Here is a 13,276-nt window from a genome sequence, read left to right on the forward strand (position 1 = left end):
CAACTATTTAGAAATTACAAAATTTAATGAGCTTCTCATAGCTCAGTCCTTTGAGTATAGGAGTTGGGAATTCATGTTGAGTTTGTACAGGACATTGGTGAGGCCTCTTCTGGAATACTGTCTCCAATTCTGGTCATCTAGTTTTAGGAAGGATATTATCAAGCTGGAGGGGGCTTAGAAGAGAGTTACCAGGATGTTGCCAGGTATGGAAGGTTTGAGTTACAAAGAAAGGGTGGAGCATAGGAGGTTGAGAGGTGATCTTAAAGAAGTTATAAAATAATGAGAGGTATAAATAGAGTTAATGGTATAACACAGTGTGGAGCCAGAGAAACACAGCAGGCCAGGCAGCATCAGCGATAATGGTAGTTGCCTTTTCCCTAGGATGGAGGATTTCAAGACTTAGGGGGCACATTCTTAAAGCGAGAGGAGAGAGATTTAAAAAAGACACGAGGGAAATTTTTTTTTGTTTACACAGAGGGTGGTTCACATGTGGAATAAACTTCCTGAGGAAGTGGTGGATGTGGGTACAATTACAACATTTAAAAGACATTTGGATAAGCACATTAACAGGAAAGGTTTGGAGAGATATGGGCCAGGAGTGGGCATGTGGGACTAGTTTAGTTTGGGATTATGTTTGGCATGGGTTGGTTAGACTGAAGGGTCTGTTTCCGAGCTGTATGGCTGTATGACTATGACTCTATATCTTTGGAGGCAGCCTTCCCATCATCAGCCTCCCAAAGCTACGTTTTCCACTCAAAGTTCATTCACTGGCACCAGAATTAACTCATTTATTTTAAATCCATTAACATTTATATAAAAATAATGCCAGTAGTAAAACCTTGGCATGACTGGACCAGAGAATATCAAACTTTTCAATTCCATTGGAGAAGCTAAATATGCTCAATAAACATTGTTAATATCATTCAAATAAAGTAAGTACAATTCATTGGATTTGAAATTGACAATTGTTTTGTAATAATTCTTTTTCTTTTGAAAGCTTTAATTATGGCTGTTTTCACGAACATTACACGTAACAAATTAAAAATTGTGTATCAGTGGTTGTTACCTCTTGGAACCACTATGTCAGCCAGTCGCATTGTTGGTTCAATGTACTGTTCAAAGGATGGCTTTACAAATTTGTTGTACAGTTTGATGACTCCTTCGATATCACGGCCCCGCTCTGCAATATCTCTACGTAGGCGTCGTACTAATCGAATATCAGAATCTGTGTCGACGAAGATCCTCATGTCCAGTAGCTGCAAGCACAAGGCAGCATGTTGAGCAGTCATTCTCCATTAAAAGCTTAAAATTTAGAGCATTTTTTTAAAAAACAGATTTCTCCTTGAACAGAAATGCAGTGTGATTTTTCAAGAAAGGTCACAAACCTCGGAATTGTGATTAAAACAAATATTTATTTTTAATGCTTAAATATATGTAAAATTATTTTTCCTGTATGGTTATTTTGTATCAGTGAGGATGACAGCATCATTCTGTTCATTTAATTGCTATTACCAGCATTCTACCTGCAAGTGCAAGTTTTCCCCTTGGTCAGTTCTAAATTTCATTGGATTTACAAACCCTTTCAACGCATCATACATGCTTTGAACATATCAGTACAGGGGAACAAACATACAGCTAATCAGTTATATCAACACCTATTTCAATAGAAAATCTTAAATCTTATCTTAATAAACAGTGCTTCCCTTTTATTTCAATTCAATTCAATTATGGTTGCACTTGTAAAAAGCATTTTTGGAAATGGATGAATAGAATTCAGATTCTACGAGTATCATCATAGTGCTTTTGAACGCTGATACAAAGTTTTCTTCCTTTAAAGTAGATGCATTTCAGATTACATGTCATCTTCTGAATAAAAGTTTTTAAATAAAGTGAACTGGTGGGTCATGTACTTCAGGGATCTTCAAAAAACATTTCATCAGACTTCTTTCTATGACATAAGGTACATTACAGTTTTATTGTTACATTTGGGACTTTGCAGCAATTTTTTTGTGGGGTATATCCAGTGACTTTGTCTTTTTTAAAGCTTATTCACTTCACAAAATATTGCATTTGTACTGATAGCAATTTTTGGTCATTACAACATTTTAAAATCAATTGTGCTTTCATTTCTTTTATCTATAGCCTGCAAAAGTAGCAGATTGTCTCGCTGATCATTCACCCCAGTGCAGGTTGCAGGCTTCAGTTCAGCCCTATATTGCCAATATGCTGGTTCCTATTTCTATTGGCTGTAATGATCCAACATGAAGTAAATTTGAGATTGGGCTGTACCAGCCAAGCATGCAAGTTCCAAACATTGAGATTATTACATTTGACTAGGAGTGCTTTGTTGCACCAACACCAGCCTTTGGCATTTCATGACAACAGCCCTTGATAAGCAAGGGGATGAAAGGTTATCTTGGGTAGGTGGGAACATGGAGGTTATCTGGGTTAGACAGAAACATGGACAAATCAGATCCAAGCAAAGCTGAGGGCTGAGTGGCCTATATCTGCTCCTAATTCATAAGAACATAAAAACAGGAGCAGGAGGAGGTAATTCAGCCCCACAAGCTCTGCTATTTGATATCGTCATGGCAGATCTTACCTTGGCCTCAACTCCACTTTTCTGCACGTTTTCCATAACCCTTCAATCCATTACTATTCAATAAATCTGTCTAGCTCCTACATAAATTTACTCGATGTTTCAGCATCCACCATACTCTGGGGTAGTGAACTGCACAGACTCATGACTGTTTGAGAGGAGTAATTTCTCCTCACCTCTGTTTTGAATCTGTTACCCCTTATCATAAAACTAAGATGTCTTGTTCCAGATTATCCCACATGAGAAAACACCCTCTCTACGTCTACTTCGTCAATTACCTTTAGTATTTTATATACGTTAATTAGATCACTTCTCATTCTTCTAAACTCTAGAGTATAGACCTAAACAGCTCAATTTCTCTTCACAAGACAAACCCCTTGGCTCTGAAATTAATACCTCCTCTGAAATGTTTACAATATAACTACCTTTCTCCTCCAGTAAGGAGACCAAAATTGTACCTAATACTCCAGGTGTGGACTCACTCATGCCTTGTACAGTTTCAGCAACATTTCCTTACATTTTTTTTTTACTCTATTCCTTCAGCAATAAATGGCAAAATTCCATGTGTCTTCCTTATTACCAGCTGTACCTGCATACTAGTTTTCTGAGATTCATGCATGAGGACACCCAGATTCCTCTGCACCAAAGCACTTTCTCTCTATGTATTTAGATATTAAATTGCTTTTCTATCCCTCTGACCAAAATGGATAACCTCTCATTATCCACGGTAAACTTTATCTGTCAAATTTTGGCCCATTCACCTAACTTGTCCATATCTATTTGTAAATTTCTTCATTACAACTTAAGTTCCCACCTATATTAGTGTAATCTGAAAATTTGGACCAGTACTTTCTATCCCCACATCCAAAATCATTAATATAGATTATAAATAGTTGGGGCTTGAAGTCTGAACCCTGTGGTATCCCACTAGTTATGTCTTGCCAATCCAAAAAGGATCCATTTATCCTTACTCTCTGCTTTCTGCTGGTTAGCCAATCCTCTATCCAAGCTAATAAATTACCCTACCCAATGTGATCTTACCTCATGTATTAACCTTTTGTGCAACAGCTTATCGAATGCCTTCTGGAAGTCCAGATTTTCTACATCTACAGCATCCCCATTATGCACTCTGATGAAGAGAATCATCTAGACTCGAAACGTTATCTTGCTCTCTCTCCACGATGCTGCTTGACCTGCCGTGATCCTTCAGCACTTTTTGTTTTCAATACAGATTCCAGCATCCGCAGTAATCTGCTCCCCCATTATCCATCTTGCTTGTTATATCTTCAAAGAACTCTAGCAAATTAGGCAAACCCGATTTATCCTTAATAAAATCACACTCGCCTCTGATGGATTGTACTATGATTTTCCAAATGTTCTGTTATTACTTCCTTAATAATTGTTTCTACCAATTTCCAGTAACATGTTAAGCCAACTGGTCTGTAGTTTTCTACTTTCTGCCTCCCTTCCTCTCTTCTTGAATGAAGGTGTTCTATTTACCATTTTTCCAGTCCACTAGAACCGTTCCTACATCCAGGGAATTTTTAGATTATGACCAAATGATCCACTATCTCTGCTGCCGCTTCCTTTAAGATCCTAGTATGTAGGTCATCAACCGTGCAGACATTTTTTGGCTTCAATCCCAATAGCTTGCTCAGCACTTGTTACCCTAGTGATGATGATTGATCTAACTTCCTTCCTTTCTATGACCTCTGCATTAGCTGTTACTATTGAGATGGTATTAGTGTTCTTCACTGGGAAAACTGAAGCAAAATATTGATTTAGTGAGTCCATTTCTGTGTTCCTTACTATTACCTCCCCAGTTCCATCCTCCAAGGGACCAACATTCACTTTAGCTATTTTCTTTCCATTTGTATACTTATGTAAGCTTTTGCCACCCATTTTTATATTTTGCAACCAGTTTCTTTCATAATTTATTAATATACCCATGCCATTATGTACACTGCAAAATCAGATATTAAACCAAACTTGTCAATTGCAGATGAACAATAGTTGACAGTTTGCATAAATTAATAAGCTGCTCCGATTTTAGCTGGCACACATGGACAACAAGCTAAATAAAATTGAATTAGGGCCAGTGATTCTCATAACACTAGGCGAATTCTTTTCTCTGAGCTGTAATAACAATTTAGTGGGTTACATTCAAATTTTAGCATCCTAAATGAAACAGAGGGCAGAATTTATGGGAAAGTCCTGGAACTATTGTTGATTCAGGATATTGATATTATCCCACCCTTTTAAGGTTTCCCCAGGATAGATTTAAATGCATTCAAGGAATAGGCCCTGTATGCAAGAATCTGTTGAGGTAGTTATCAGGGTAAAATTTGGACTTGTTTTAAGCCTAAATCCTGGATTTTCCAAACTTGGGATTGGTCTCCCAACTTGTCAGCAAGTTGTTAGGGTCTCTACAGTGGGAATAGGTTCCTGTGAAACTCTTAATCTGAGAAAACTTGGCCAATGAGAAGACACTGTTCAAAAGAGAATGCTTTCACTGTTAATAATTGATTTTCAGTCTCTTGGAAAGCACTTCATCCGTCTAGCACAGCACTCAGGTGGAGCTGTACTTCCCAGTAAGCAGTCTTCAGCACAGTATGGGAGCAGCTTGAATAAATGCACTGGCTATCTCTGCTGAAGGTCAAGGGCAGAAGCCATAGCACTATCTATCCAATCTTACCTGTAGGGAGAGGCAAGATCCAACTGGAAGAAAGTAACAGAGAAGAATAAACCTTCTTGAGATGTCTGTGCACTAGTGCTTCAGGAGGCTCATGCAGTCACGCCTAGTCACAGCTGCAACCTCCTGGAAGAAGACCTCTTTACCAGCGAGCCAGGTATTGCCACTGACTGACGAGGTGCCTGTCACTGGAGAAACACCCCACTGAACACCTAGTCCCAAACCCTCCCTGAGCCGAAATCTCACTACATTATGTGCTCTCTTCTCTGCACAAAGACAGACAGAATGCAGAGAGGTGTATCAGTTTGCAGTGGCTGTGAGGTATGGGTGAAAGAAGGCAATAGGATGATTTTGAGGCAGCACAATGGCTCAGTGGTTAGTGCTGCTGCCCCTCACAGCACCAGGAGCCAGGGTTCAACTCCAGCTCAGGTGACTATCTGTGTGGAGTTGCACATTCTCCGGGTGCTCTCATAGTTTCCTCCCACAGTCCAAAACTGTGCAGGTTATAAATTGCCCATAGTGTCCAGGGATGTATAGGTTAGCTGGGTTAGCCATGAAAAATGTGAAGTTACAAGGATAGGGTAGGAGAATGAGTCTGGATGGGATGCTCTTTGGAGGGTCAGTGTGGACTCGACGTGTCGAATAGCCTGCTTCCATACTGTAGAGGTTCGGATATGATTGAAGCCTACGATATTGGGCCCGTACACCTGAGGGTTTGGGAGAGTGACAGGTGATCTCATTGAAACTTAAAAAACTTTTTTTTTTTAAAGGGAATGACAGGATGGTTGCATTTGCGATGTTTCCCCTGGCTGGATTGGAGGACCCCAGGGGTTTGATAACTAGTTAACACTGGGAAAAAGAAACAGCCATGCAAGCATTTTAGTGAATCAAATTCCCAACTTGAGGATGGTCCTCCCATCATTTGCAAGCGCCAAGGGGAAGAACATTCCACCCAGAGTTGACATTGCTGGTTATTAGCACTTCTAATGAAAGATTATCAAATTAAAACATTATGCTCTTTCTCTGTCCACAATTGATGCCTGATCATTTGGGTATTTCCAGCATTCTGTTTGTATTTCACACTTTCAGCATCTTTAGTACCTTATTTCTCATTACATTTGCTCGCTAGTGCGTAACATCATGCCACTTGAAAAGAACAACGCAATCTATGCTATAATGGCACTATCTTAGACAGTTGTTTTTACTAGAGATACACTTACTTTTTCAAAGATTTCAGCACCAGTATAAAGAGCATATTCTAGATTTGTTGCACTTCAAAAGATGTTAAACAGGGTCCAACAAAGATTTTCAAATTGCAGTATGTTTTGAATACTGAAACATTGCTACCACTAGCTGGTAATTCATTAAGTAGAAGGCACAATCTGAGGATCATCACATAGAAGGGAGTAGAAGTGAAAAATAAATACAAATATTTATTAACACCTGGAACACTTTAAACATTTTGAGACAGAGGCTATAATAGCTTTGGAAAAGGAATTCTTAAGTATTTGAGAAAAGGTACAAAATAAGGGCAGAGGCATACGATTGCAGTAGATAGCTACAGTTGAAGAATTAGAACCAGTGAAGATGAGATGGATTAAATATTTGCTTCCCTGCTGAAATTTCTATGATCATACTGAATGGTTGATTCATACCGGAATCGGAAGGCACTGATTTTTGCACAACAGTATTAAATTTGATGGTCAAGCACCACAAGTACAGATAGACAAATATTTAACAGATAATAAAAGGTTCTAAGTAAAAAGGGAACACATATTCAATAAGAGCCTTTATGTCACTGATTCTAATGGAATTTTCTATTTTATATATGTTTCATATTCACCTGCAAAACCTACACTGTCTGCAGATGGTGCTGTGTTCATCTTTACAAATGTCCATGTCAAACACATTAGATCCCAAAATAGCATCTGCTGCAGTACATGAATGATCTTAGCAAATCTTTATACATTCCAGACAGAAGAGACTGGGAGGCTCTGTGGCACATGTATTCCCAATATCTAATGCTCAAGTTGTAATTCATTTGTAATACATACACTAATGTTGCATGTTTATATTTTTATTGCTGCTTCTAAAATTACACCAGCTCCCAACTACTGAGGATCTTTGGCTCAACAAATCAAGAAAGGTACCTGGGGTAGGACCTGTCAACATAGACAATAGAAAGTGCAACGTGATGTTCTTTTCCACTTGCTGCATGTGTTTACTATCGAAATGTTGTTGAAATAATTTCCCTGCACTTTCTCTTGAATCTTGATCTGATGCCTCTCATCATTCTATTCTCTTTGATCCATCCTCTTTCTTTCTGCTCACCTCCCACTTTCTGTCACTCTTCATCCATTCTCCGTACCTGTTCTGCCCGCACACCATCTATCTGGCACCCTTCTCTCATTTTCACAGTCTTCCCGTTTTTCTTTCTCCACCTGTTCTTTTACCTTTATTGTTGCCTTTGTCTCATCCTCCCTCCTCTCGAACCTCTTAATTCTTCTATTTGCCTCTCTCCTCCCATCATCCCAAGCTGCATTGATCTAATTAATCTCTCTGCTCTCCAAACCCAATCGACTTGAATACGATGTATGATAGGAGGTTACAAAGAGTTATGGCGGGCAGACAAGGAATTGGAGTGGAGGTCACAATCAGATCGGCCACATTCTAACTGAATAGCAAAGCAGACATGAGATGCCAAATGGCCTATTCCTAACTTGTGTGTCCTGGTGTTCTACTTTTAGTGCAGACAATTCAAATATTAAATTGAACTGATGTTTCAACCTTAAATCTGAGAAAAAATATAGCATGATCAGAGAATCAGGCACAGATTCATGGAAAGCACTGATTTGGTGGTATACATCAGACACATTGACCAAAACATTTGTTTTTCCATGGTGGAAGAAGAGTCACTGAATTCTACATTCAACCAGAGCTAAGACAGGTACATATTGATTGAAATATGAATTAAGCATTGTTAGCTAACTGGTACTACAGCTAGCATCCATTTTGGGTTCACATAGTCACAAGAAGTCTGTACATTAAAGGCAAGACAGATGAAAGCCCATTTTATATTGTTATGATTTTTAAGGAAGTTTTTAAAAAATCATGCGCACAAAAGTCCAGAATTGGGAGGTGTAAGGAGATTTTGGGAGGTTTGTAACTCTGGAAAGGATCACAAATGATAGACTATGGTGATGTCATAGAGTGACTTAAACATAAAGAGGAAAACTTTAAACTTAGAAATTCTATGAATTATACTGCCATCTCTACCAAAATACTGAAAGTCACATGCTGGCTCATGCTTGTCCCTCCATCTCACCTCCCCGTCCTTCTGGGCTTTTTCAGCACCAGAGTCAGTTTGAAATTCCTAAGGTGAGCTGTATTGGGAATCTTGACTGGCATCATAGCTCATCAGTATGAAACTGACAAAGCCCAAAACCCAATTTAGATTAGGCCTCAAGCTCACATTTTTGGGCAGTGTTGGCACCTCACTGACTTTCAGTTGAAACTGGGACAAATTGCAGTTCCGCGTCAAAAGTACGATGTTTAATGCAATGGCACTCACCTCCAACACTTCTTTATCAGCAAATGCCATGATACCTTCGAAGATTATCACACTGGCTCCATATAATGTTTTCTGAGGCACAAAAAACATACTATGAATCAGTGCGTAGCAATAAAGAAATGAGCATTTCTTAAAAGAAAAAGCAGCCTTAATTGCATTATAGATTTTGAAGACATAGCATATATTCAAGATCACTGAAAGACCAGCTGAAAATGACTTATCCTGATTAGAACAATTAAACAATTTGCCCTGATCTATCTTTAAATGTAATATTTCACACGAATACGATTTTCTCCTCTTCCTTGGCCAGCTTCCATTCTCCCAATAACAGAATGTTGGCATTTTTACACTAACATCCCATTACTAAATTACAAAGCTTATTTCCTTCATTCTGTATAAACTAATCAGTCTTCCATTATTATTATTTCAGGTACAGTGATAATGTAACTGAACTAAAATATTCTAATCTTATTCACATTTTAAAGGTAATTTTCAAAATACCTATTCATAAAGAACAGAAGTTACATTTTCATGTTAATTTTCTCCAGATTTTACAATGTACTTTTAGCAAAACACAAAGAAAAGTAAACAAATTCATTTGCTACACTTCAACAAGGGAGCTTAATACTGCAAGATCCCTAAATAGGTTTTGAAGTGTTTTACAAAACATTCTAGTTATCTGGAAATGTTAATGATAGGGAAGCATATCCCAGGGCTTAAAATCGCAAAACACAGTGAAGAAAATTATGTGTTGCTGCTTTGTTTTTGCAACTTAATAGTATTGTGCATTTTAGATAAATTCTATTAATGAAATCTTTTAAAATATTTATTCAACCATCTTAAATTATATTTATACTACTGCCTCAACATCCACTCGTGACAAAGAACTGAATATACATGCCAATTATAAATGCCATGTTAATAAAACTAGAGTATCTCATTGCTGGTAATATTCCAATGAATCTTAATTCTTTTCCATGGCTGTAATATTTTTCCTCAAATGGACTCCCAGAACAACACAAAGACTACAATTGTGACATAGCCAATATCTTGTAGAAATTCAACATTTTTTTCTCTTCAAGTACACATTTCGGTATATATGATTCTTTTCAGTATGACAAAAGCAAGGCCTCAGTTCTTAATTTTCCTTACTGACTCCTTTATAGCAACCTTTGTTACACTGTGCATTATGCTTACCCATTCTTTCTTTCTACGGTGTGATGTAAAGTCATATATAGGGATTGCTACGCTTTTTCCTTGTTTTAGTTTCCTGAGAGTGGACACAATGAGACCAAAGTCAAATGCATCTGGATGGTCAAAATTATATTCATTCTTGGCAGCTTGTTCTTGCTCCTGTTCAGTAAGTACCTACAGGGCAAAAAAACAAAAAGATGCTGAGAGTTATACACCCAACAGCAATAGTTATATGAATAGATATGATGTCACAAAGGCACAGTGTAAAAGTGTTACTTGTAATATTGTGCAATAGGTTTACATTTGTGCCTACTGAATTCTGTTTTCTGGCAGAGTATTATAATTTGAGTTCCCAGTGTATGAAGCTCACTGCTAGGTGTACTACATTGTAAAACCTGCCCTTACTGATTACTACTACACTGCCAGTGGGTTCAATCCAAAATAAAGTAGAACAGAGTACAGTATAGATGTCATTTGAATGCGAAAAGAAGAACTACATTGCAATATTTAAATTCAGATCTAAATGGCAGGATTTTGAAGAAAAATGAATATAGGTCACAATAAAACATGAAGGTCTCTGCCTTCTCAGTGTTCTGTTACAAATCCAGGAATTCCCCAAAGAATTGCTATTCTGCGTGCTCCCCTCAGCACCACGTCCTATAGCAAGAGGTTAAGGAACTATCATTTCAAAGTCATAAATAAACAAACCTTGTAAAAGGAGTCCACTGACAGAAGCACAACCCAGGGAACATCCAAAGCTTCTATTATCTTCCTGGCCACAGTAGTTTTCCCTGAAGCACTGCCACCACATAACCCTGAAGAAGTAACATAATAATATGTGGCTGATAGTTGTTTGGAACAGTAATAAAAGACACTTTCCTCTTCAAAAATATTAGCATTTTTAATCTCAGTTATTTGCAATACCTCTTTGCTGTTAACGGTCCCTAAGCTGGGAGGAGGGGCTGGTGACTTACTCTTATGTTTCTGAAAATGCTATTTTAAGTTGCACAGCTAAAAGGTTAGTGGATATATTCTTGACCTTGGATTGTCTCCTCATTCATTTCAGGGAACAGATGGCTTTTTGTGATCACCTCTCCTACCAACACCACAGAAATTGGGATTTGCCATCTACAGAATGCAATCATGGATCTACATACTATCACTGAGTCGCAGTACAGAATATTATATATAACCAGGCATATTAAATGAGAATTTTATTCTCAGCTAAATTAGAAAGGAAGGCAAAGCATTGTCAGGTACATTAAGAAGAGCATCATATGGGCTGGGCAGAATCTCTCCCACCAGTTGCTGACCATTTATCAGTTGACAAAACAAGGTTCCAGGGAGAAGTAAGGAAAAACTTCAGAGACAGACACTCTAATTGGCACGAATGACTCAGAGTTTAAAGAAAAATAATTATACTTGGGATTGTCTGCATTGCTGGCTAAGTCAGCAATTAATGTTCACTAACAACTAGACTTGAGAATATGGTAGTAAGCTGCTTTCTCCCAGGATGTTGATGGTGGGAAATTCAGAGACAGTAATGCAATTGAATGGATGATGTTTAGATTCACTCTTGTTGGAGACAGTCATTGCCTGGTACTTGTGTGGTACAAATGGTACTTGTCACTTATCAGCCCAAAAGTGAATGTTGTCCAGGTATTGCTGCATTTGGATAAGGACTGCTTTAGTAACTGAAGATTTGCAAATGGTGCTGAACATTACACAATCATCAGTGAAAGTTCCCACTTCCGATCTTATGATGGAGGGAATATCACTGATGAGGGAGCTGAAGATGGTAGGCCCTTGGGCCCTAGGCTGCCAAACTCCTGCAGGATGTCCTAAAACTGAGATGACTGACCTCTTAAAAAACATAACCTTTGTGCTAAGTACACGTTGAATCAATAGATAACAACCCCTCCCCACCCTCCAATCCACAATCACCACCACTATCCTATCTCGCCATTCATATTTGTGGACCTGTCTCTTCCTGTTAAGTTGTTGAATTGTAATCAAAACATTCACAACAGGATATAGCAGGACTGCAGAATTTAGACGAGATCCATTGGATTGATCAGCCCTGTCTATAGCATGCTGCTTGGCATGCAAGTAATCTGTGTTCTATCTTCACCAGGTTGACACCTCATTTCTGGGTATATTTGGTGCTGTTTTGAGGACACACTCTTGCACTCTTCCATTAAATTTGGGTGGATCTCCTGATTTGATTGTAAGGTTAAAGTTCTTTATAAAGCATTTATAGGAAGTGAGCATCGCTGGTTGAACCAGCATTTGTTACCCATCCTTAAATGTCCCTGAGAAGATGTTAGTGCACTGCCTTCTTGAATCATTGTCATCCATTTGCTCTGGATAGACCCACAATGCTGTTAGGTAAGCAGTTCCAGGATTTTGACCCAGTGACACTTAAGGAACAGCGATATATTGGAGTCAGGATGGTGTGTGAATTGGAGGGGAACTTGTAGGTGATGGTGTTCCTGTGTATCTGGCCTTATCATATAAGATGGAAGTGATCATGGGTTTGGAAGGTGCTGTCTAAGAAGCTTTGGTGAACATCTGCAGTAGGTTCTGTGGATAATACACACTGCTGCAACTGAGCATCGAAGATAGAGGGAGCGAATCTTTGTAGATGTGGTGCACTCATGTCAGCCTTGTTCTGGATGGTATTAGATTTTGAGTGTTGTTGGACTTGCATTTATCTAGACAAGTGGAGAGTTTTCCATTAAACTCCCGATTTGTGCTGTGTAGATGGCAGACAGGCTCTGTGGAGTCAAGAGTTGAGTTGTTTGCTGCAAGATTCCTAGCCTCTGACCTTTCCTTGTAGGCACAATATTTAAATTGAGTCCAGTTCTGTTTCTGGTCATTAGTAGCCCCCCACCCCAGATATTGATAGTGAGGGATTCAGTGATGATAATGCCTTTGAATGTCAAGGACAAAGGTTGGATTGTCTTTTATTGGACATTTTGCAATGTTGCTTGCCACGTGTCAGTTCAAACCTAGATACTGTTCAGATCTTGCTGCATTTTACATGGACTGCTTCAGTATCTGAGAAGTAAAAAATGGTGTGGGGCATCAGGTGCAAACATTCCCATTTCTGACCTTCATGACGGAGGTAAGGTCATTGATGAAGCAGCTGAAGGTCGTCAATACCAAAGAACTCTTGCAGAAACGTCCTGAAGCTGAGATGACTGACCTGCATTAGTTA

General features: G+C 38.6%; 1 protein-coding gene across 2 annotated transcripts in view; it reads right to left on the minus strand.

Annotated features, from left to right (window-relative positions):
- Nucleotides 1-13,276, minus strand: part of LOC109912523 (uridine-cytidine kinase-like 1) — a 187,724-nt gene that overhangs the window by 49,712 nt on the left and 124,736 nt on the right. For both annotated transcript variants that reach the window (XM_048608093.1, XM_048608094.1), the window contains exons 3-6: nucleotides 10,765-10,871; nucleotides 10,060-10,230; nucleotides 8,863-8,934; nucleotides 1,067-1,256 (exon numbers count right to left, since the gene is read on the minus strand). In XM_048608093.1, coding sequence (XP_048464050.1) covers nucleotides 1,067-1,256; nucleotides 8,863-8,934; nucleotides 10,060-10,230; nucleotides 10,765-10,871 — 540 coding nt within the window. The remainder of the gene's footprint in view (nucleotides 1-1,066; nucleotides 1,257-8,862; nucleotides 8,935-10,059; nucleotides 10,231-10,764; nucleotides 10,872-13,276) is intronic.

This window comes from Rhincodon typus, chromosome 19, assembly GCF_021869965.1.
Source record: "Rhincodon typus isolate 14 chromosome 19, sRhiTyp1.1, whole genome shotgun sequence".
Taxonomy (NCBI): Eukaryota; Metazoa; Chordata; class Chondrichthyes; order Orectolobiformes; family Rhincodontidae; genus Rhincodon; species Rhincodon typus.